Source organism: Haematobia irritans, chromosome 5, assembly GCF_050003625.1.
Source record: "Haematobia irritans isolate KBUSLIRL chromosome 5, ASM5000362v1, whole genome shotgun sequence".
Taxonomy (NCBI): domain Eukaryota; kingdom Metazoa; phylum Arthropoda; class Insecta; order Diptera; family Muscidae; genus Haematobia; species Haematobia irritans.
Genome location: NC_134401.1, coordinates 4,630,803 through 4,653,704, shown reverse-complemented (window position 1 = coordinate 4,653,704; position 22,902 = coordinate 4,630,803). Strand labels below are relative to the sequence as shown.

The window sequence follows — 22,902 nt, the reverse complement described above, 5'->3', positions numbered from 1 at the left end:
TAATAGAAATATTGCTCAGAAGTGATATAAAGTCTTGAGTATAGCATTGTTGGCGTGAAAGAAACCAGCACTACATTTCATGCATCTATACCGCATGAATTGGTTGCCGTAACGTAAACGAATGATCATAAACTAGTTTGACTACTAGTTTACGTTATTGCCACCGATTCATGCAGCGCTATGTAGAAGCTGCTCTAAATCGGGACATCGCCCACAAAAATCAGCGCTGATTCGGTTGTTTTGTAAGCAGTTGGCACTGCCTCTCTCCCTTACAATCCTGCTACATTTTTTGCTGGGCATTTACGTGAAATATTGCAGCGATAGCAGAATTATTATTCAAACAATGCATGTCAAATTTAGTCAAAATCGGTTCAGGTTATATAGCTCCCATATATTCGTACACCAGATTTGGGGAAATAGGGTAGATTCCCAGCAAAAAATTCGTCAGCAGTAATAGCCCAGCAAAAAATGGAGCACTATTTCAGCAGGATTGTAAGGGAGAGAGGCACTACAACTGCTTACAAAACAACCGAATGAGTGCTGATTTTTGTGGGCGATGTCCCGATTTAGAGCAGCTTCTACATAGCGCTGATATAATTGTCCATTTTAATAGAAATATTGCTTAGAAGTGCTATAAAATCTTGAGTATAGCATTGTTGGCATGAAGGAAAACAGCACTACTTTTCATGTATCTATACTGCATGAATTGGTTGCAATAACGTAAACGAATGATCATAAACTAGTTTGGTTACTCGTTTACGTTATTGCCACCGATTCATGCAGTGTGTATGCTCTGTCTACTTTATTGTATACCAAAAAGCGCAACTAAACCCTTACTGCTGAAATATTTTTTGCTGGGAGTTTAGTTGCGCTTTTTGGTATACAATAAAGTAGGCAGTGCATCAACACTGCATGAATCGGTGGCAGTAAAGTAAACGAGTAATCAAACTACAACACGGACGAAACAACACGTACACTGATGTGGCAGCCGCTGGCCAATGGATGGGGTCCATCGCGACGATACGGTACACAGAACCCGCCGACGTGGGATCGAATCATCCCTGTGCGAAGACACAACGACATGTTGTCGAAGCAGTATCTCCTGGGTTCTTATCGCAGTAATCATCCAAACCACCATCTCATGGATGCACAACCACCACCCAGGAACGTAAGGGTTGATATACATAATCTAGAGCGCGAGATCCAGCGCTACAAAAGATAACCTTTAGATCAAGCAGCGTACCAGGCAGGTTTGAACAGGATTCATGAGGATACTGTAGCTGAAGCGGTGAGAAGCTACAAGGTTAATCCTGTTCTCGGAGTCCATCCACCGCCCATAGCACCGGAGGAAAGAGACCTCCCACGGCAGACTAGGGTAGTTTTAGCCCAGTTAAGATCAGGCAACTGCAGCCGTCTCAATTCCTATTTATCAGTGATTGATAGCAGCGTAGCTGACGTATGTCCAATTTGCAACCAAGGGCCACACGACACGCATCATCTTTTCTCTTGCCCAGCTAAACCAACCCGACTTACCGCCAGGCCACTCTGAACGCACCCCACATTAGTCGCAGAGTTCCACGATCTGAAGTACCAAAGCGTATAACATAAAAATAGATGAAATCACAATAAACTGTTACAACAACAGTAATCAAACTAGTTTATGATCATTCGTTTACGTTACATTGTCACATATCGACGGCAAAAACTCGGGTGTATTACGAGTTAACAGCTGCAAACACCGCTCAGAATCATAACACGTTGTTGTTTTTGGTCAAATGAGTGAGCTCGCGCGGCATCCATTTAGCACAGAGCTTCGGCATATCCAAATATTGATGAATGATATGACCAACACGTTCCTTTGATATCTTTAAGGTCTCTGCTATCTCCATCACCTTCATTTTACGGTCATTCAAAATCATTTTGTGGATTTTTTGATGTTTTTGTCGGTAACCACCTCTTTCGGGCGTCCACTGCGTTCACCGTCCTCCGTGCTCATTTCACCACGCTTGAATTTTGCATACCAATCAATTATTGTTGATTTCCCTGGGGCAGAGTCCGGAAACTAATTTTTTTGCTTCAGAAAACAGTATTTTATCGAAACACGAAATTCCTTTTTTCCATTTTTTTCACAATAACAAAAGTTGCTTCACAAAAGACGCTCTATCTCACAAACTAATTGACGTACAGACGTCAAATTTTGACACGAATCATTTGAAGGTTGATACTATATGAAAATAATATGCATTTAATACTAGCGAAGCCATCTATGTGTCAGACCGGGGACTTATCAGCCAACCTGTTATATTCGAAAAAAAAATCTAGATTTTATGATCGGTTTATATTGGAATATGTTTATTTGCTGAAATTCTAATAAATTTTTATAAACATCGCAGCCAGATTCATACAGAAGGCTATGGAAAAGTCCAGTAGCCCGAGCGGAAACATGCACTGAAAAAAACCGTGAATCCACCAGGAAGAAAACTTTTGGTTAGTTTTAGAAAAATTCGAATATTTTTAGAAAATTTTAATCAAACAGTATTACAAACTGGCTGGCATCATGCCGATATCACTAAAATAAGTAAATATTTTTATATTTACTTCTTTAGTGACATACGAAGTTCATGGTGGACGCATTTGTAGTAAAAGTTACAAACTTAAAGAAACAATGAACTATTTTGAGAGAAATACGAATTTAGTAAATTGCTTAATTTGTGTATAATTTTTCCCGTTTTTTAGTTAATTTAACTAATGTACGCAAAAAATTATTAGAATAAAGGAAACTTTCTCCAAACATAATAATTTCATGAACTAAAAGTTAAATTGGCTTTAGTGAAATAGAGAGTTCACTTTTTTTTGAGTGTGTATAGTCAAGTGTGTTTAGATTTAATCCATAATCTTCTTTTTCCACAAAGTTCGAATAATATTCAATTATAAATATTAATAAGATATTTTTGAAATTATTTTCATTAGACATTTACAATGATGAATAGCTTTAGAATAAAATCTTAGTGCAATTTAAAATAGAACCCCTTTCTCATTAGATTTTGATTAGTTCTCCCGATACAGCATAGCAGATAGAATTTGGCCTCCGATTACGGGTTTTATCATAGGCAATAATCTCACAGATAATTTTGTAGCGCCCCTCCATATTACCAGCAAAATCCATAACAAGATTAGCTTCAAAGGGTTCATGGTGGAAGACATGCTAAATGGGCAAACGAAAGAGAGAAAACAAAATTATTCCAAAACAAGTATATACGGCCGTAAGTTCGGCCAGGCCGAAACTTATGTACCCTCCACCATGGATTGCGTAGAAACTTCTACGAAAGACTGTCATCCACAAAAACTCCAAAACCACATCTCGGGATCGGTTTATATGGGGCTATATATGATTATGGACCACTTTTGGCATGGTTGTTAAATATCATATACTATCACCAAGTATCAAATTTCAAGCACGTCGGATGAATTTTGCTTCTCCAAAAAGGCACCGGAGGTCAAATCTGGGGATCGGTTTATATGGGAGCTATATATAATTATGGACTGATAGGAACCAATTCCAATTCCATATACTAACATCACGTAAATTGAAATTTCAGCCGGATCGGATGAAATTTGCTTCTCTTAGAGGCCTCGCAAGCCAAATTAGGGGTCCGTTTATATGGGGGCTATACGTAAAATGTTAGCCAAAGTTAATATACCCCCCATCCTATGGTGGAGGGTATAAAAAAACTACAATTAAATCCATACGATTTGGAGTTAGCCCTAAACTTCAAAAGATGCGTCTATAAATTTCAAAATTTTCGGATTATAAGTTTATGATGTAGGGCACGTTAATTAAATTAACTTCAAATTCGCCAATCATTTCAATTATTTTAATGAATTACTTTTTTTAAATTTATATAGCATACCAATCGGAAATTTTGTTAACATCTTATGTTAATCTTCAATTTTTTTCATCGATTTTATCGATATTTTCACAACAACACAAGTTTCTCCCCCTCAAAATGCTATAAATGGTCGTTAAAATTCGTTTAGCCAATTATGTTTAATAATATGGATTTAATTCTAGCATAGCCATCTAAGTGTCAGGACGAAGGAACTTTTTTCTAACTTTCGTTGAGACTATATTAGAGGCTTACATCTATAGTCAAAACATGCGAAATAACTTACACCATAATTAGTAAAGCATTTGCGATCTTCTTCTTTAACGTGGCTGGTCCAAAATTTGTAGATTTCCGAATTGTCTTCGAAAAGATTAGCACACGCATCTTTTATATGATAGGTGAGTACAGTGGGTTGCCAGGTACCACGAGAAAATTTATAGACCTCAAAAGACTCCTGAATAATTAAAGGAGACACAGAGGAGATTTTTATGAACATAGACTTTCAATTATTGATTTTGCCTTTTCTCACCTGTATGTAATCATCTGGTTCGACATCTTTCCATACAAATGTACAATTACCGGAGACTCTAATCACTCCGTCACTAAATTCCATACTTAATTCACTGAAATCAACGAACTCGTCCAAGCCCTTGCGTCCTGAAGGACCATTATCGCATTTATCGAAAATGTCCTCATTATCAAAGAGTAATTGGTAGCGAGCAGCCCCAACGCATACAGTAACTGCTGCAAGAATAGTGTATGTGACAATTTTATGAGACATCCACCTAAACATTAACGATTTAAACACCAATCGAAACAACCGACAATTTTGATTTCGCCTTGTGAGCGATATTATTATTTATACCCACATTTGTGATGGATGATGTTTTTCTAAAAACAAGATAACAAACAATGTTATACAAGTCATTATATTTGTAATTGGATATTAACCAGAAATTTGCATGCTGTGGTATAAACAATTGTGGAAATCTACTGAAACAGGTATTACCCTTATCTAATGAACTCAATCTAAATACAATATCCAAATGTTCTACTCAAATATAATCTTTTATGAAATTTCTGTAAAAATGTTACAAATAGATATGGAAATATTGATTTCTTATATACGCCCACCAATCCAGCTGTATCACAAAGAGCAATATACTATACACACCAAAAAAAAAAAACAAAATTTTACTTAACCCGAAAAAAATATTTACGTGATGTGAAAGATTACGCAACCTGAATTTTAGGATGCGCAATTTAAAAAAAAAAACAATAAAGTCAATTTTCTTTAAAATAAAGATATATTAATTAAAACAATTACATACGGCCGTAAGTTCGGCCAGGCCGAATCTTATGTACCCTTCACCATGGATTGCCTAGAAACTTCTATGAAAGACTGCCATCCACAATCGAATATCGTCTTTTAAATTGTAAGTTAGTCCATACGTGGTTAGGTTAGGTTAGGTTAAAGTGGCAGCCCGATTAAGATTCAGGCTCACTTAGACTATTCAGTCCATTGTGATACCACATTAACTAAAAGTACCTATTACATAAGGGCACTTCTAGTTTTAACCGCTGAACCTTCTTGATTATTTTTCTTTGTTGAACCAACCAGATTGTTCCAAAAACATTAGCAGACTGCTTAAGTTAACGTTTTCCAGATCCGCCAATAATCTGAAGCTATATGCTCCTAAAAGTTGCTTGCGCTTTACACAAAATGCAGGACACTCACACAAGAGGTGTTTAATTGATTCCTTTTCCTCCGCATCATGACAGCTCATACAATAGCCATTATGCTTCGCGCCTATAGTTTTTGCAGATATCAGGAGTGATATCAGACGTCTCGAGAACACTAGCATATCTAGTGTGCGGTTTAAGTTTAAATGGGGCCATATTTGCTTGGTGTCGTTACAGCCCTTGCAATTCTCCCATCGAACATTTGCCATCATAACAGCCTTCTCACGCCGCATGAGCTTGCAGGTAGCCAGGGGCATACCAACCGATTCTAGTTCCCCTGGAATATGTAAGGTAGTCCCTAGCCTTGCCAACTCATCCGCTTCGCAGTTCCCCGGTATGTTCCTATGGCCAGGCACCCATATTAGGTGAATATTGTACTGCTCAGCCATCTCGTTGAGAGATTTGCGGCAGTCTATGGCCGTTTTCGAGTTAAGGAACACAGAGTCCAAGGATTTTTATTGACTGTCTGAGTATATATTGATGCCAATATTTGTTGGAACATTACTTCTCAGCCAATTCACCACCTCTCTTATTGCCAATATTTCAGCCTGAAAAACCCTACAGTGATTAGGTAATCTTTCCGCTATTCGAATTTCCAGATCTTTAGAATATACTCCGAACCCCACTTGTCCATTCAATTTGGAGCCATCAGTATAGGAATCTATATATCTTTTATTCCCCGGGGTCTGTGTACATCACGCCTCACTGTTGGGAATTAGAGTTTCAAACTTTTTGTCGAAAAGTAGTTTTGCCAGGGTGTAATCCACTACGTTAGGCACATCTGGCATTACTTTGAGGATCGAACTATGACCGTAAATTTTTTCCGACCACAGCGATAGCTCGCGCAACCGCACAGCCGTTGTTGCAGCTGACTGTTTGACCAAAATGTCTAAAGGCAATAGATGTAGCATGACATTAAGGGAGTCCATACGTGGTATATGTTAGACAAAATTAGGGAGCCAGAATTGAAATATGGGGGCTATATATAATTATGAACCGATATGGACCACTTTTTGCATGGTTGTTAGAGACCATATACTAACACCACCTACCAAGTTTCAAGCGGATTGGATAAATTTTGCTCCTCCAAGAGGTCCGGAGATCAAATATTGGGATCGGTTTATATGGGGCCTATATATACACAAAATTTTTTTTCTGATTCAATCGCGAAATTAATTGGCCCAATTAATTTTTTAATTGAAATGTCTTCAATCACAAAAATGATACATCTATTAAAAAATTTAATTGAAGGTCAATTAAAAAATTAATTGATCCACTTCAAAAATTAATTGATACTATTAATTTTTGTGATTGATTGTTGTTTCAAGTATAAAATTTGTTGAATCAATTAAATTTTTAATTGAATATTTTATAAAATTCAATTAAAATTTTAAATGGAAAAATCTTAGTGAATTTTTTTCTGCGTATAATTATGGACTGATATGGACCAATTTATGCATGGTTTTTATTAACACCGGATGAAATTTGCTTCTCTAAGAGGCTCCGCAAGCCAAATCTGGGGGTCGGTTTATATGGGAACTATACGATAAAGTGGTCTAACATGGCCCATTTGCAATACCATCCGACCTACATCAATAAAAACTTCTCATGCCAAGTTTCAAGTCGATAGCTTGTTTCGTTAGCGGAAGTTAGAGTGATTACAACAGACGGACGAACGGACATGCTTAGATCGAATCAGAATTTCACCACGATCCGGAATATATATACTTTATGGGGTCTTAAACCAATATTTCGATGTGTTACAAATAGAATGACCAAGTTAATATACCTACCATTCTATGGTCGAGGGTATAATAAAGTTTCTAATCATTGCTTCAAAAAGTTTTTTTCATCTAATTTAGGATTTAAATTTTGAAAATTCGCGTCCGTTCGTTAAAGTCACATGTCTTTGAACTAAGGCAAATTTTGCTCTTAAAGTAAAGAAACAAAATTTTGAGTTAAAGAAATCGACCTTAAATTAACTGAAATATTTTATCTTATAACATATATCTTTAGATTTAAGATAAAAACGATTCAACTATAGGCTAATATTTATTTTGAAGATTAAACACCTTTGATTTAAAATTATTTTGGAATTAAGAAAACCTTTTTTTACTTTGAGGTATCCGTTATAATTTGGATTTTTAAACTAGAGTCAAATACACAAAACTCTTTTAAATGTGAGTTTTGTGTATTTGACTCTAGGAAACAAGAAAGAAAATGGTCTTGGACTAAGGTCAACTTGTCTTTAATAATTGTGAAAAATTCTTCAAAATTGAAGAAATTGTCTTTAAATTTGTTGTCCTTTGCATTTTGACAACAAAGCAAAAAAGGATTTAAAAATAGGAGACTTTTTTCAACACTTTATTTTAAAGACGATTTTTACTTGAAACATAGCATAATTTCCACTTGAAATTGGGTCTGAATTTGAACATTTAAGTTTTCGTTAACACTTTTTTAAAGGACTTTAATTGCAAAGTGAAACCACATAGAGATGCTTTGAAACACTTAGAAATGTCACCAGCATTGCTGAAGTGGGATAATCCACTTTTTGGTGTTCGGTCGAAGCAGGAATCGATCATATAAGGAATATCTCTCTGGATGTATCGAAATCTAATGACATTTGCTATACATAACACGTATCGTCCTGTAAAGGACTTGGTGTTATATAAAAAAAAAAAAAAAAAAAACAATTTAATATCCTTTCTCAAAAATCGAAACGAACAAAATAAATGCCTTCTTGTCATACATTAGCTTTAACACCATTTGGACAATTTTGTCATGTTCTTCCGGATGTTGTCAAATTTGAATATGTACTCAATGTTCTTTCCCCTTATCGCTTTGTATTCCATTCAAATTGGAATCCAATATATCTGCAATCATCATATGCCTTCAATTTTAGCATTCACTTAATCGCCTCAGCAGCCATGGCAACCCATCTCTACAACTCCTTTCATACGAACCCATATTCCATAAAATATTAAAGATTTTCGGAACCATGTACCATGTACAAGTTTTAAATGTTAACAACTATGTTTGGCCATATTGGTGAAATTTTGTCATCTCTGTATTTTTGTTCTACACTCAAAAAAAAAAAAACAGAACTATGTGGCAAAACAGGTTTGTCAAAATTTGAAAAAAGGAATGAATTTTATTTTTTTATCATTAAGTATAAACAAGTAAGGAAAGTCTAAAGTCGGGCGGGGCCGACTATATTATGCCCTGCACCACTTTGTAGATCTAAATTTTCGATACCATATCACATCCGTCAAATATGTTGGGTGCTATATATAAAGGTTTGTCCCAAATACATACATTTAAATATCACTCGATTTGGACAGAATTTGAAAGACTTTTACAAAATCTATAGACTCAAAATTTAAGTTGGCTAATGCACTAGGGTGGAACACAATTTTAGTAAAAAATATGGGAAACATTTAAATCTGAAGCAATTTTAAGGAAACTTCGCAAAAGTTTATTTATGATTTATCGCTCGATATATATGTATTAGAAGTTTAGGAAAATTAGAGTCATTTTTACAACTTTTCGACTAAGCAGTGAAAATTTAACAAGGAAAATGTTGGTATTTTGACCATTTTTGTCGAAATCAGAAAAACATATATATGGGAGCTATATCTAAATCTGAACTGATTTCAATCAAATTTGACACACATGACTATATTACTAATTGTACTCCTAGTGCAAAATTTCAACCAAATTGGGGCAAAACTCTGGCTTCTGGGGCCATATAAGTCCATATCGGGCGAAAAATATATATGGAAGCTATATCTAAATCTGAACCGATTTCAATCAAATTTGGCACACATGACTATACTACCAATTGTACTCCTTGTGCAAAATTTCAAGCTAATCTGGATAAAACTCTGGCTTCTGGGTCCATATAAGTGCATATCGGGCGAAAGATGTATATGGGAGCTATATCTAACTCTGAATCGATTTCAACCAAATTTTGCACACTTGACTATACTACTAATTGTACTCCTAGTGCAGAATTTCAACCAAATTCGGCCAAAAATCTGGCATCTGGGGCCATATAAGTCCATATCGGGCGAAAGATATATATGGGAGCTATATCTAAATCTGAACAGATTTCAATAAAATTTTGCACACTTGACTATACGACTAAGTGTTATATCTGTACAAAATTTCAAGCAAATCGGTATAAAAATCTGACTGCTGGGTCCATATTAGTGCATATCGGGCGAAAGATATATATGGGAGCTATATCTAAATCTGAACCGATTTCTTCCAAAATCAATAGGGTTCTATTCTGACCCAAATTAGGAACATGTGCCAAATTTGAAGGCGATTGGACTTAAATTGCGACCTAGACTTTGATCACAAAAATGTGTTCACAGACAGACGGACGGACAAACGGACATGGTTATATCGACTCAGAGACCCACCCTGAGCATTATTGCCAAAGACACCATGTGTCTATCTCGTCTCCTTCCGGGTGTTACAAACATGTGCACTAACTTATAATACCCTGTTCCACAGTGTGGCGAAGGGTATAAAAATGGGGTCAAGATATAATTCATTTTTTCAAAATAAATGAAACCTTTTGCAAATTAAATGAAACCTTCCCTCAGAAAACATTATTTTAGTTCATGAAAATTAGTTGATTTTAGTTAAACTTTGCCAAACCTTAGAAAAATGTCCTTATTTTAGTTATTTTTGCTTACTTTAATGACGGGAAAGAAAAGAGAAAACAAGTATATACGGCAAGTTGTTAGAGATCATATACTAACACCACGTACTAAGTTTCAACCGGATCGGATGAAATTTGTTTCTCTTAGAGGCTACGCAAGCCAAATCGGGGGATCGATTTATATGGGGGCTATATATAAATATGGACCGATGGGGACTAATTTTTGCATGGTTGTGAGAGACCATATACAAACACCATGTACCAAATTTCAGCCAGACCGGATGAAATATGCTTCTCTTAGAGGCTCAGCAAGCCAAATCTGGGGGTCCGTTTATATGGGGGCTATACGTAAAAGTGAACCGATATGGCCCATTTGCAATACCATCCGACCTACATCAATAACAATTACTTGTGCCAAGTGTCAAGTCGATAGCTTGTTTCGTTCGGAAGTTAGAGTGATTTCAACAGACGGACGGACGGACGGACATGCTCAGATCGACTCAGAATTTCACCACGACCCAGAATACATATACTTTATGGGGTCTTAGAGCAATATTTCGATGTGTTACAAACGGAATGACAAAGTTAATATACCCCCCATCTTATGGTGGAGGGTATAAAAATGGGGTCAAGATATAATTCATTTTTTCAAAATAAATGAAACCTTTTGCAAATCAAATGAAACCTTCCCTCAGAAAACTTTATTTTAGTTCATGAATATTAGTTGATATTAGTTAAACTTTGACAAATCTTAGAAAAATTTCCTTATTTTAATTAGTTTTGCTTAGTTTAATGGTGTGAACTATATATGAAGTATACAATTTTATTCATTTTGAAATTATTTTAGTTCATTTTTTCTAAAATGGGTGAAATAAGTAAATTTTCCTTAAACAATTTTTTTACTAACCCTCTAATGCCCCAATTTTTTTGCCACCTGATTAAATTTGCAATGTTAACGACACAAAAGCAAGAATACTAAAGAAAAATTTATACGGTAAAATTCAGTATATGCAGCAAAGTCTTTTGAACAGTTTAAACTAAGTTTTCTTTTTATTTTAGCCATTTTTGTTGTCTTAAGGTGCGTGTTACTAAAAGCTTCCTTATTAAATGAAGCCCGCCTAAAGGCGGGATTGGGCATTAGAGGGCTAAAACTTTTACTTAAATGAAATTTTCTTAAACAACTAAATCCACATTTTCCCTCATGGTGGGTTTACTTTTTTCTGAATGCTGTTTTTTAAGGTTAGGACTAACAAAAAATCATATGGATTTAAATCTAATAGCGCCATCTTTGTAGCAGGCCTGTTATGGCATTTCTTTCAAAAATTTTGTTTTTGCGTGTAGCATTCACTTCACATTGCTGAATCATGTTGCCATTGCCAATGGCATTAGTATTGGCCCTTTTGCTGATCCTGTTGACTATCACGATGATGATGATGATGACGATGATGTTGCTAAAACTGCTATGCCATCGACGAATAAAGCCATTGTTAAATTTGCACAACATGTATGCAATACGTGTGAATTTTTAAAATATTTCCAAATGCCAGAACATATGAACCAGACCAAACCAGAATACGTATATATTCTTATAACCATGTGGGTGTATGTGGCCGGGTAAATGCATAAGGTCAGAGGTTCCCCAATATTGAAGCAAACAAGAGATTATATTTTAAACAAAATATCATACATTTCAAAAGAAAAAAAGATTAAATTTCAATATGAAAATCTCAAAGGTTAACACAGTCCAGTGATTAGGTAGAGTGACAGTCCAATTGTTTTGACCCAATTAGACTATTCAGTCCATTGTGGTACCACAAGTGGTGGACTTCTGACTTATCAATGAGTGCTATCCGAGTCTATGTTAAGTTCACTGGTAAACGACTTCCAGTACCATAGCTTAACGATAGCCGAGTTAGAACGATAGCTGTCCAGAACGATATCAGAACGATAGCACAGTCCGAACGGCCAGAAATCACTTTGGAAAAGCTTTGATACACTCAGAAATATCACCAGCATTACCAGCACTGAACAACTTTATGGTTTTTGGTCGTAGCTGGGTTTGAACCCACGACTCTTTGTACGTAAAGCGTGTATGCTAACTATTCCTCAATACTGGTACTCTAAAGCTTACATTTATCCAAAATTGGACCACAAAAGTATTTGTTTCAAAAATATCCTAAGGACTAAGTCCTTAGAAATTCGAATGAATCTCAGCCCACACAAAATGTTTAAGAATCCCTTTCGAATGCAATTCCATTTTATTCCTTGAATATTTCAAACTAAGCGATAGTTATCGATAGTAAGAACAGTGGTGTTTACACTATTACATCTATTATACAAATATTCAAAAAACGATTGATGGACGGACAGATTAAACGGTTATCCAAATCATTCATACGCCCAAGATTATGGTCGAATCTAAGGAATTCCATCTCCGTTTTAGGGCCTTTTATATGAATTTTGAAATTTTAGAAAACCCGTTGAGCAAAAGTGATAAGATACTGGGCAACATAGCCTAATGCAAGAGTATTAAAAGAACAGTATACTGGTAAATGGCTACCATTGATATTTCAGCCCAAAAGAACATGTATGTTTTATTTTACTGGGTATTGAATCGAAAGTGTCATCGTTTCAGACTGTGCATTTCAGATGGATCTGTTAGGATACACAAGGTCAAGGTCAAGGAAAATGCGAGACAGTTTTTCTAGGTGTTATCCACATGGGCTACATAGCGAAGGGTAAAACGATGACAGGGTTATACGCTAATAGAAAAAAATACGTTCCCAAATCGTGAACGGACGGTAACAAAATGAAACGAAAACATTCGCGGAAAATCAAAACGTAATGTTCAAGGTTTCGTCCACGGGCGTTTACGATTGCATGTACGGCTTTCGTTCTTCTTTGGCCGTGAAAAGTTTTAAAATATTCCTTAGGACTTTTTCATTCCCATAATAGTTTTATCAAGCGGACATTTGTGACGCCTGAAAATATGCAAAGAAAATTTTCTGCGTAAACCAACCATTGCTGTTCAACTGCTTCCATATCTACCACATTCTCCTCAGATGAGCTGACATCTTTCAGTTTCCAACAAAAAAAATCACCCTCTGCAAGGAGGCGTATTCATTTCAAAAAGTGATATCATCATTGGTCTAGATTTTATGATGAAAAAAAAAATCGCAAAGTGAACAATCAACTTTTGAATAGATGCAAATAAAGTATCCCTTTTCACCACATGTTTGTTCTATTACCTTTCAATCATTTCCCTACTCCAAGTTATCGATTTTCAAAATTTGAATCACTGTGCACTCATTTATTGTTTGTCCCACGAATGATGTCGTTAAATCGGATACACGTGCTTGTTGTGATTTTATCTCATAATCGAGCTGTGATATTGCAAAACATATCAACCAACTTTGTAAGCTCACACATGCGAATGTGACTACAAGTGATTGAGTAAAATGGTATTTGACTTAACATACAGCATAACCTAGCCTAAGTCACAGGTTTTGGGACAAGAATAATAATATGTGTTACTGTAACATGACATATAGATGGCGCTATTCGAATTAAATTCAGATGATTTTTGTTTTAATCTTAAATTTGGAATTTAATACCTCTTGAATCATATTTTTGTTTGAATTCTATGGATAAATAGGAATTTATTGAATTGAAGAAAAATTCCCATTTGCATAGGAAAAATACCTTTGAAGCAAAAACTTGGCTTGATGACGAGTTTTCGGACCCAGGCATAGTGAAATTAATCGTTAGGGATTGGATTGGACGCAGTTACAGACGAAAACGTAACAAAAATCTACGAAATTACCTCTAATGTCTGAATTACACATGCGAAAAATTTCGAAAATCTTTTCGGAATCTTCCGAACGTTTTTACGATATACACATAGCCCATAAAGTCTGCGCTCCTCATATAATTTTTTATACAATGTACAAAAAACTTACCATAAATGCTTCTAGTGGAAGAGAGAAATGTGTGAGGGAAAATGCATTTCGCCAGAAAATATATATTTTTTTGAGTTAGTCTTTATGAAATTGTTTTTACATCCTATAAAAGAATCTTCCAAACAAACCTCCTTACAGCGAAAATCAAATGCGAAATGATACTTGTTTGTCTAATATTTCGTTTGGGAGGAAGTAATTATTTTTTTTGCGTGTAGTTTTCTTGGGGGCCACCGTGGTGCAATGGTTAGCATGCCCGCCTTGCATACACAACGTCGTGGGTTCGATTCCTGCTTCAACCGAACACCAAAAAGTTTTTCAGCCGTGGATTATCCCACCTCAGTAATGCTGGTGACATTTCTGAGGGTTTTAAAGCTTCTCTAAGTGGTTTCACTGCAATGTGGAACGCCGTTCGGACTCGGCTATAAAAAGGAGGTCCCTTTGTAATTGAGCTTAACATGGAATCGGGCAGCACTCAGTGATAAGAAAGAAGTTCACCAATATGGTATCACAATGGACTGAATAGTCTAAGTGAGCCTGATACATCGGGCTGCCACCTAACCTAACCTAACCTTTCTTGGAAAAGGGGCTGATCCACACACTAGGCTGTAGTCCTGTACCGGTTCTGGCATTGATCCATTTCCCGTAGGGTAGCTTACTTCCACCATTTTTATACCCTCCACCGTAGGATGGTGTAACACATCGAAATATTGCTCCAGGACCCCATAAAGAATATATATTCTGGGTCGTGGTGAAATTCTGAGTCGATCTGAGCATGTCCGTCCGTCCGTCCGTCTGTTGAAATCACGCTAACATTCGAACGAAACAAGCTATCGACTTGAAACTTGGCACAAGTAGTTGTTATTGATGTAGGTCGGATGGTATTGCAAATGGACCATATCGGTCCACTTTTACGTATAGCCCCCATATAAACCGATACCCCCGATTTGACTTGCGGAGCCTCTAAGAGAAGCAAATTTCATCCGATCCGGCTGAAATTTGGTACATGGTGTTAGTATATGGTCTCTAACAACCATGCAAAAATTGGTCCACATCGGTCCATAATTATATATAGCCCCCATATAAACCGATCCCCCTATTTGGATTGCGGAGCCTCTGGTGTCAGCATATGATCTCTAACAACCATGCCAAAATTGGTCCACATCGGTCAATAAGTATATATAGCCCCCATATAAACCGATCCTTCGATTTGGCTTGGGGATCCTCTAAGAGAAGCAAATTTCATCCGATCCGGCTGAAATTCGGTACATGGTGTTAGTATATGGTCTCTAACAACCATGCAAAAATTGGCCCACATCGGTCCATAATTATATATAGCCCCCATATAAACCGACCCCCAGATTTGGCTTGGGGATCCTCTAAGAGAAGCAAATTTCATCCGGTCCGGCTGAAATTTGGTACATGGTGTTAGTATATGGTCTCTAACAACCATGCAAAAATTGGTCCACATCGGTTCATAATTATATATAGCCCCCATATCAACCGATCCCCCGATTTGGCTTGCGGAGCCTCTAAGAGAAGCAAATTTCATCCGATCCGGCTGAAATTTGGTACATGGTGTTAGTATATGGTCTCTAATGACCATGCAAAAATTGGTCCACATCGGTCAATAATTCTATATAGCCCCCATATAAACAGATCACCAGATTTGACCTCCGGAGCCTCTTGGAAGACCAAAATTCATCTGATTCGGTTGAAATTTGATACGTGGTGTTAATATATGGCCTCAAACACCAATGCAAAAATTGGTCGAAATCGGTCCATAATTATATATAGCCCTCATATAAACCGATCCCTTAGATTTGACCTCCGGAGCCCCTTGGAAGAGCAAAATTCATCCGATTCGGTTGAAATTTGGTACGTGATGTTAGTATATGGTATCCAACAACCATGCAGGAATTGGTCCATAATTATATATAGCCTCCATACAAACCGATCCCCAGATTTGACCTCCGGTGCCTTTTGGAGAAGCAAAATTCATCCGATCTGCTTGAAATTTGGTACGTGGTGGTAGTATATGATATTCAACAACCATGCCAAAAGTGGTCCATATCAGGCCATAATCATATATAGCCCCCATATAAACCGATGCCGAGATTTGGTTTTGGAGCCACTTGGAGGAGCAAATTTCATCCGAGTCAGTTGAAATTTGGTACATTGTGCTAGTATATGGCCGTTAACAACCATGCCTAACTAGGTCCATATCGGTCTATAGTTATATATAAATCGATTCCCAAACGCACAAAAATTGGTCCATATCAAGTTCATAATTGTATATAGCCCCCATATAAGCGACCCCCGTATTTCAATTCTGGCTCTCTACGTACCGTGCAAAAGTCCATATCGATTCGTAATTATTTGTAGACTTACCTATACATACCTTTTGTGTCTATATATACCACGTAACTCACAATTTAGAAAACGATGTTAAGAAGTTTCAAGATAACACAACCCAAGTAATTCGATTGTGGATGACAGTCTTTCGTAGAAGTTTCTAAGCAATCCATGGTGGAGGGTACATAAGTTTCGGCCTGGCCGATCTTACGGCCGTACATACTTGTTTGTTTTTCATTCGTATCTATAAAATATATTCGAGCGTGTTTTTTCGCCCCCATAACAATTACTACTTAAGTTCATTGGCTATTTACCACAAATTGACTGATTAAACACTGGGGGATAACTCCATTTCCCTTTCTCATACGCTATGCAAATAAATACCCCTTGCAAATGTAATTTTTCTTTGTTTTTCATCCTCGATGATTATCGGCTTTAATTTTATTACGCATTTTTTTTTGCATTGAATTTACTTTAGTTGGCAATGTTCACAATATTTGAACAAACATGGTAAAATTCAGTGATCATTATGGTGGTGGTGGTGGTGATGTTGGGTAAGCCCTTTAAAGCCTTATCGCGATATTTTCGACCAACCAAATGGCTGCTTAATATGGACGATGCATACCATCATCAAAATGAGTACTCCAGGTTTCAACTAGGGATAGGATATTTGGTTCGTTTTGTTTTTGTTTCCATCAGATAATGCTGACATAGATAATGGCCAGCATACTTCCGTTGTTTTGAGGGGACGCAATATCCAGCAAGCAGCACATTTTAGTTTAGGGCCAATGTACAACAGCTCTACTCAATTCTCAGCTTATTTATGACTCTGTTTCTAACCATTACCCATAATGGTATTTCAAGTGCAAAAGTACACAAGCCCCTTTCTGAGCTCTTGTCCATTTTATAATATTTTGTGGTGGGAGATTATTCTGCAATTCATTTTTTTTTTTTTGGTCTCTGCCTCGATTTATTTTGTTGTTGTTTTCTGTGTTCGTAGCTTGTAAATTGTTTTAATAGCATTTTAAATTAATGTCCAGTAAATAGCATCCAAGCAATGTAACACCACAAATCCCAGTGGCCGAGAGTGTCGGGACATTATAGCACATATCCTGCGGGTAAATGAAATCATGTTAACTAACACAAGCTTTAAAAAGACACAGTGATTTTTGTTTTGCCATGGAAGCCAGGGGCGTAGTCAACTAAACAAACAAACTTTGAAAACAAATAGGAAATAAAGTGGAGAGGGTGATATAATAGTTCAGAAACAGCTAGCTTAGCCATGGTTCGTGGGGGGACCCTAGGCCTCCGCTATTGTAAGTGAATATACGACCTGCTGCGGTTCCTTATGGATTTATGAAGACTATAGTAAACTACTTCTATAGGCTATTAGGTTATTCTATTCATATGCAATGAACAACAATCATATCGATATTGGTTGTCCCAAACAAAATTCTATTACACGCCTGTGTAAACAAAATTTCAAAACAATTTTGAAAACAAGTAAAACAAATATATTTGTTTTGTTCAAGACAAAAAAAAATCCTATTAAAACTAAAACCAAGAATGCCCAAAGGATATGGAAGCATTCAAGTTTCATGTTCAAATATCTCTGAATGTTTTTTATTTGTTTTTATTTTTCGCTAAAAGAACCACATTAAAAAAACCCCCATGAAGATTTGGAAGATCCCCAAAAGCTAAACAATTCCATATATGGGCACTTTACTAAAATACAATGAATACACAAACCTGCCACGTGCAATGACTATGGTCAAATACTCTAGAGGGCCCTAGAAATTGTTTTGTAGTCATTTCGAGAAAATTCTACCGCTAAAAACCGTCGCGGCCAGTAAGTACATATGGAGTGAGTTCTAACCACCACCAGCGATAGATATGCATGAGCAACATTATTATGGGCGTAGTCTATGGTTGTCCCTAGAAGTTGCTGGATAACTAAACTACAGAAAATAACACAATGCTCTTATCTTCTTTCTCTGCAGCCACAAGATTTTTAGAATTAAATGTTTTTATTTAATCTTTCGTGGTGGCATTTTTCATTGTATTTGAAAAAAAAACAATATGAAATTCTGAAGCAGGAATAAGACTGATGTGAATGTTAGGGAGAAGGACAATAGAAAATCATCTTAATTTACTAAACGCCTTTTTTTAAATAGAAGTAGATTAGTGCTGAAACCAGGCAGTACCCATATCATATGAATATTAAAACTGAATCTAAACTCAAACCAAAAGTTACGAACAGTAAAAATGGTCTAAAGATTGTAGGATTTTTATACCCTCCACCATACACTGAAAAAAATATTGTCGTGAGGTCAAAGATTTCATGTCTTTAAAATACGAATGCAAATTTTGCTTAGCATAAAAGACGCATTTCTTTAGTATAAAGTTATTTTCCTTGACCAAAAGTCGATAAAATTTTCAATGAAGTCGTATTGTCCTTATAATTAAGTGATTTGATTTAAAAATGGATATCATAACATGAAAGAAAAAATGTTTGGGCTAAGGTCAACTTGACTTTAATAATTCAGAAAAAATCTTTAAATTTAATGAAATTGTCTTTAAATTTGTTGTCTTTTTGCATCTTGACTACAAAGCAAAAAATCGTTCAAATATAGGACATGTTTTTCAACACTTTATTTTAAAGTCGTTTTTTATTTGAAACACAGCATAATTTCTACTGGAAGTCGAGTCTTAATTTGAAAAATAAAGTTGTCGTTATTTCGTTTTTAAAGGACTTTGATAGCATATGAAGAAAAAAAGCTGAAAAAGCGAAAAATTAAAATTTGCTTCCTAGAAGCAAGTACACAAAACCCGAATTTAAAAGAGAATTGTGTCTTACTTGTATTCTCCGCTCCTTACTTGTATTCTCCGCTTCTTTGGCTCGGAATCAATACCAAAATTTTTAAATTAAAGACAAAATCTTTGGAACCGGGTATGCTTTTTTTCAGTGTAGGATGGGGGGTATATTAACTTTGTCATTCCGTTTGTAACACATCGAAAAATTGCCCTAAGACCCCATAAAGTATATATATTCTGGGTCGTGGTGAAATTCTGAGTCGATCTGAGCATGTCCGTCCGTCCGTCCGTCCGTCTGTTGAAATCACGCTAACTTCCGAACGAAACAAGCTATCGACTTGAAACTTGGCACAAGTAGTTGTTATTGATGTAGGTCGGATGGTATTGCAAATGGGCCATATCGGTCCACTTTTTCGTATAGCCCCCATATAAACCGATCCCCCCATTTGGCTTGCGGAGCCTCTAAGAGAAGCAAATTTCATCCGATCCGGCTGAAATTTGGTACATGGTGTTAGTATATGGTCTCTAACAACCATGCAAAAATTGGTTCACATCGGTCCATAATTATATATAGCCCCCATATAAACCGATCCCCCGATTTGGCTTGCGGAGCCTCTAAGAGAAGCAAATTTCATCCGATCCGGCTGAAATTTGGTACATGGTGTCGGTCCATAATTATATATAGCCCCCATATAAACCGGTCACCAGATTTGACCTCCGGAGCCTCTTAGAAGACCAAACATCATCTGATTCAGTTGAAATTTGGTACGTGATGTTAATATATGGCCTCAAACACCCATTCAAAAATTGGTCGATATCGGTCCATAATTATATATAGGCCCCATATAAACCGATCCCCAGATTTGACCTCCGGAGCACCTTGGAAGAGCAAAATTTTTCCCATTCAGTTGAAATTTGGAACGTGATGTTAGTATAGGGTATGCAGGAACCATGCAGGAATTGGTTCTTATCAGTCCATAATAATATATAGCTCCCATATAAACCGATCCCCAGATTTGACTTCCGGTGCCTTTTGGAGAAGCAAAATTCATCCGATCTGGTTGAAATTTGGTACGTGGTGGTAGCATATGATATTTAACAACCATGTGAGTTGAAATTTGTGGATGACAGTCTTTCGTAGAAGTTTCTACGCAATCCATGGTGGAGGGTACATAAGATTCGGCCTGGCCGAACTTACGGCCGTATATACTTGTTTTATTTTATTCTTCAAAAACGAAAGCAAATCCAATTTTCTATATCACTTCTCAGGCTAGACAGCAACATTGGAGGATTGTTATGACGGTTGTTACATTTGCTAGAATTTTACCAAAAATGGTAGATTTTTGTTTTTGTTTTTTGGTACATTGGTAAAATTCTTCATGTTTTGAAGGATTTTGCAAAATATTCCTCTCCAACTAGGATGTACTTCACTAATTTTCAATAGAAATAAAAGTTTTGGCAAAATTTTCTATAGAAATAAAATTTTTACAAAATTTTCTGTAGAAACAAAATTTTAAAAAAATTTTCTATAGAAATACAACTTTGACAAAATTTTCTATAAAAATAACATTTTAACAAAATTTTCTATAAAAATGAAATTTTTACAACGTTCCTATGAAAACACAATTTTTACTAAATTTTCTATAGAAATAAAATTTTTACAAAATTTTCTATCGTAATAAAATTTTGACATAATTTTCTATAGAAAAAACAAGTAAGTAAAGTCTAAAGTCACTATGTAGACAAACATTTCTGTTACCATCTCAAGCACTCAAAATTTGCTGGGAGCTATATAAAAGTTTTCATTTCCAGATAGAAATCCTTTTAATGGAAACAATTTTTTGTACTTCTACAAAAACTCTAGAATTAAAATATAAATCGGCTAACGGCTTGGGATGAAACACAATGTTAGTAAAAAATATGGGAAATATGAAGCGAGAGAAATTTTAATGCAATTGTACAAAAGAGATTTATGATTTTTCGGGCGATACGTATGTGGCGATTTTACAAGGATATTTGTTAGATCTCGCCAAGATATGTGGTCAAGTGTGGGTTGTGATATATTATTTGGTCTAGTCGGGCGACTTGGAGCCTTATTTAAAACTCATCCGTTCTGTGGAAATTTTGGAATTGCAGTGTGTAGGATATGGCTAAGATATGGGGAAATCATCACAGAATTTTGTTTAAAGTTGTGAGAATTTTGGCCATATTTGTATTCTCTGAGGAAACTATCCAGTCAATTGGAGGAAAATCCCATTGGAAATGGGTCTAAAATATGAAACAGTCTACCATATTTCCCCCACTCTGGTGTATGTATATATAAGAGCTATATACAATCTGAACCAATTTTGACTAAATTTGACATGCATAGTTAGAATAATAATTCTGCTATCTATGCGAAATTTCACGTAAATGGGAGTATAACTTTGGCCCCCCTGGTCACATGAGTGCAAATCGGACGGGAGATGTATATGGGAGCCATATCTAAATCTGTACCGATTTCAACCAAATTTGCCACAATTACCTATACTACTATACGTATATATGGGAGCTATATCTAAATCTGAATCGATTTTGACTATATTTGGCACATACAATAGTATCGTTAAAAGTACCACTTGTGCAAAATTTGAAGTAAGTCAGGGCAAAACTCTGGCTTTTGAGACCATATAAGTCCTAATCGGGCGAAAGATATATATGTGAGCTATATCTAAATCTGAACCGATTTTAACAAAATTTGACACACTTAAAGATACTATTAAACGTACCCCTTGTGCAAAATTTGAAGCAAATCACGGCAAAACTCTGGCTTTTGTGGCCATATAAGTTCAAATCGGACGAAAGATATATATGGGAGCTATATCTAAATTTGAACCGATTTCAATCAAATTTACCAAGCATTGGTAGAATGTCAATTCTCCCTCTGTGCAAAATTTCATGAAGATCGGTAGTAAACTTTGGCCTCTGTGGTCATATGAGTCTAAATCGGACGAAAGATATATATGGGAGCTATATCTAAATCTGAACCGATTTGGCTGATATTTTGCAAGATTTCCGAGATTCACAAAATATTTGGATGTACGGTATTTCAAGAAAATCGGTTGATAAACACGTTAACTATGACCAAATCGGGGATAAATATATATGGCAGCTATATCTAAATCTGAACCGATTTTTTCCAAAACCAATAGCGATTGTCTCCGCCCCAAGAAGCGGCCCTATGCCAAATTTGAGGACGATCGGACTTAAATCGCGAGCTGTACTTTGTGCACAAAATTACATATACAGACAGACGGACAGACAGACTGACGGACATCGCTACATCGACTCAGAATTTAATTCTAAGCCGATCGGTATACTAAAAGATGGGTCTGTGACCACTATTTCTTGGCGTTACATACAAATGCACAAACTTATTATACCCTGTACCACAGTAGTGGTGAAGGGTATAATGATAAAAGTTTCTATAGAAAAA

The 22,902-nt window shown here is 36.1% G+C and overlaps 1 protein-coding gene and 1 long non-coding RNA gene across 2 annotated transcripts in view; one reads left to right on the top strand and one right to left on the bottom strand.

Moving 5' to 3' along the window:
• LOC142241875 (uncharacterized) overlaps positions 1 to 22,902 on the top strand; it is a 132,733-nt gene that overhangs the window by 102,154 nt on the left and 7,677 nt on the right. The window lies entirely within an intron of this gene.
• LOC142238981 (uncharacterized) lies at positions 2,877 to 4,706 on the bottom strand. The gene is made up of 3 exons (XM_075310745.1): positions 4,417 to 4,706; positions 4,174 to 4,341; positions 2,877 to 3,205 (listed from the first exon to the last, which is right to left on the bottom strand). The coding sequence occupies exons 1-3, from the start codon at positions 4,678 to 4,680 to the stop codon at positions 3,038 to 3,040; spliced, it is 600 nt and encodes a 199-aa protein (XP_075166860.1). The 5' UTR covers positions 4,681 to 4,706; the 3' UTR covers positions 2,877 to 3,037.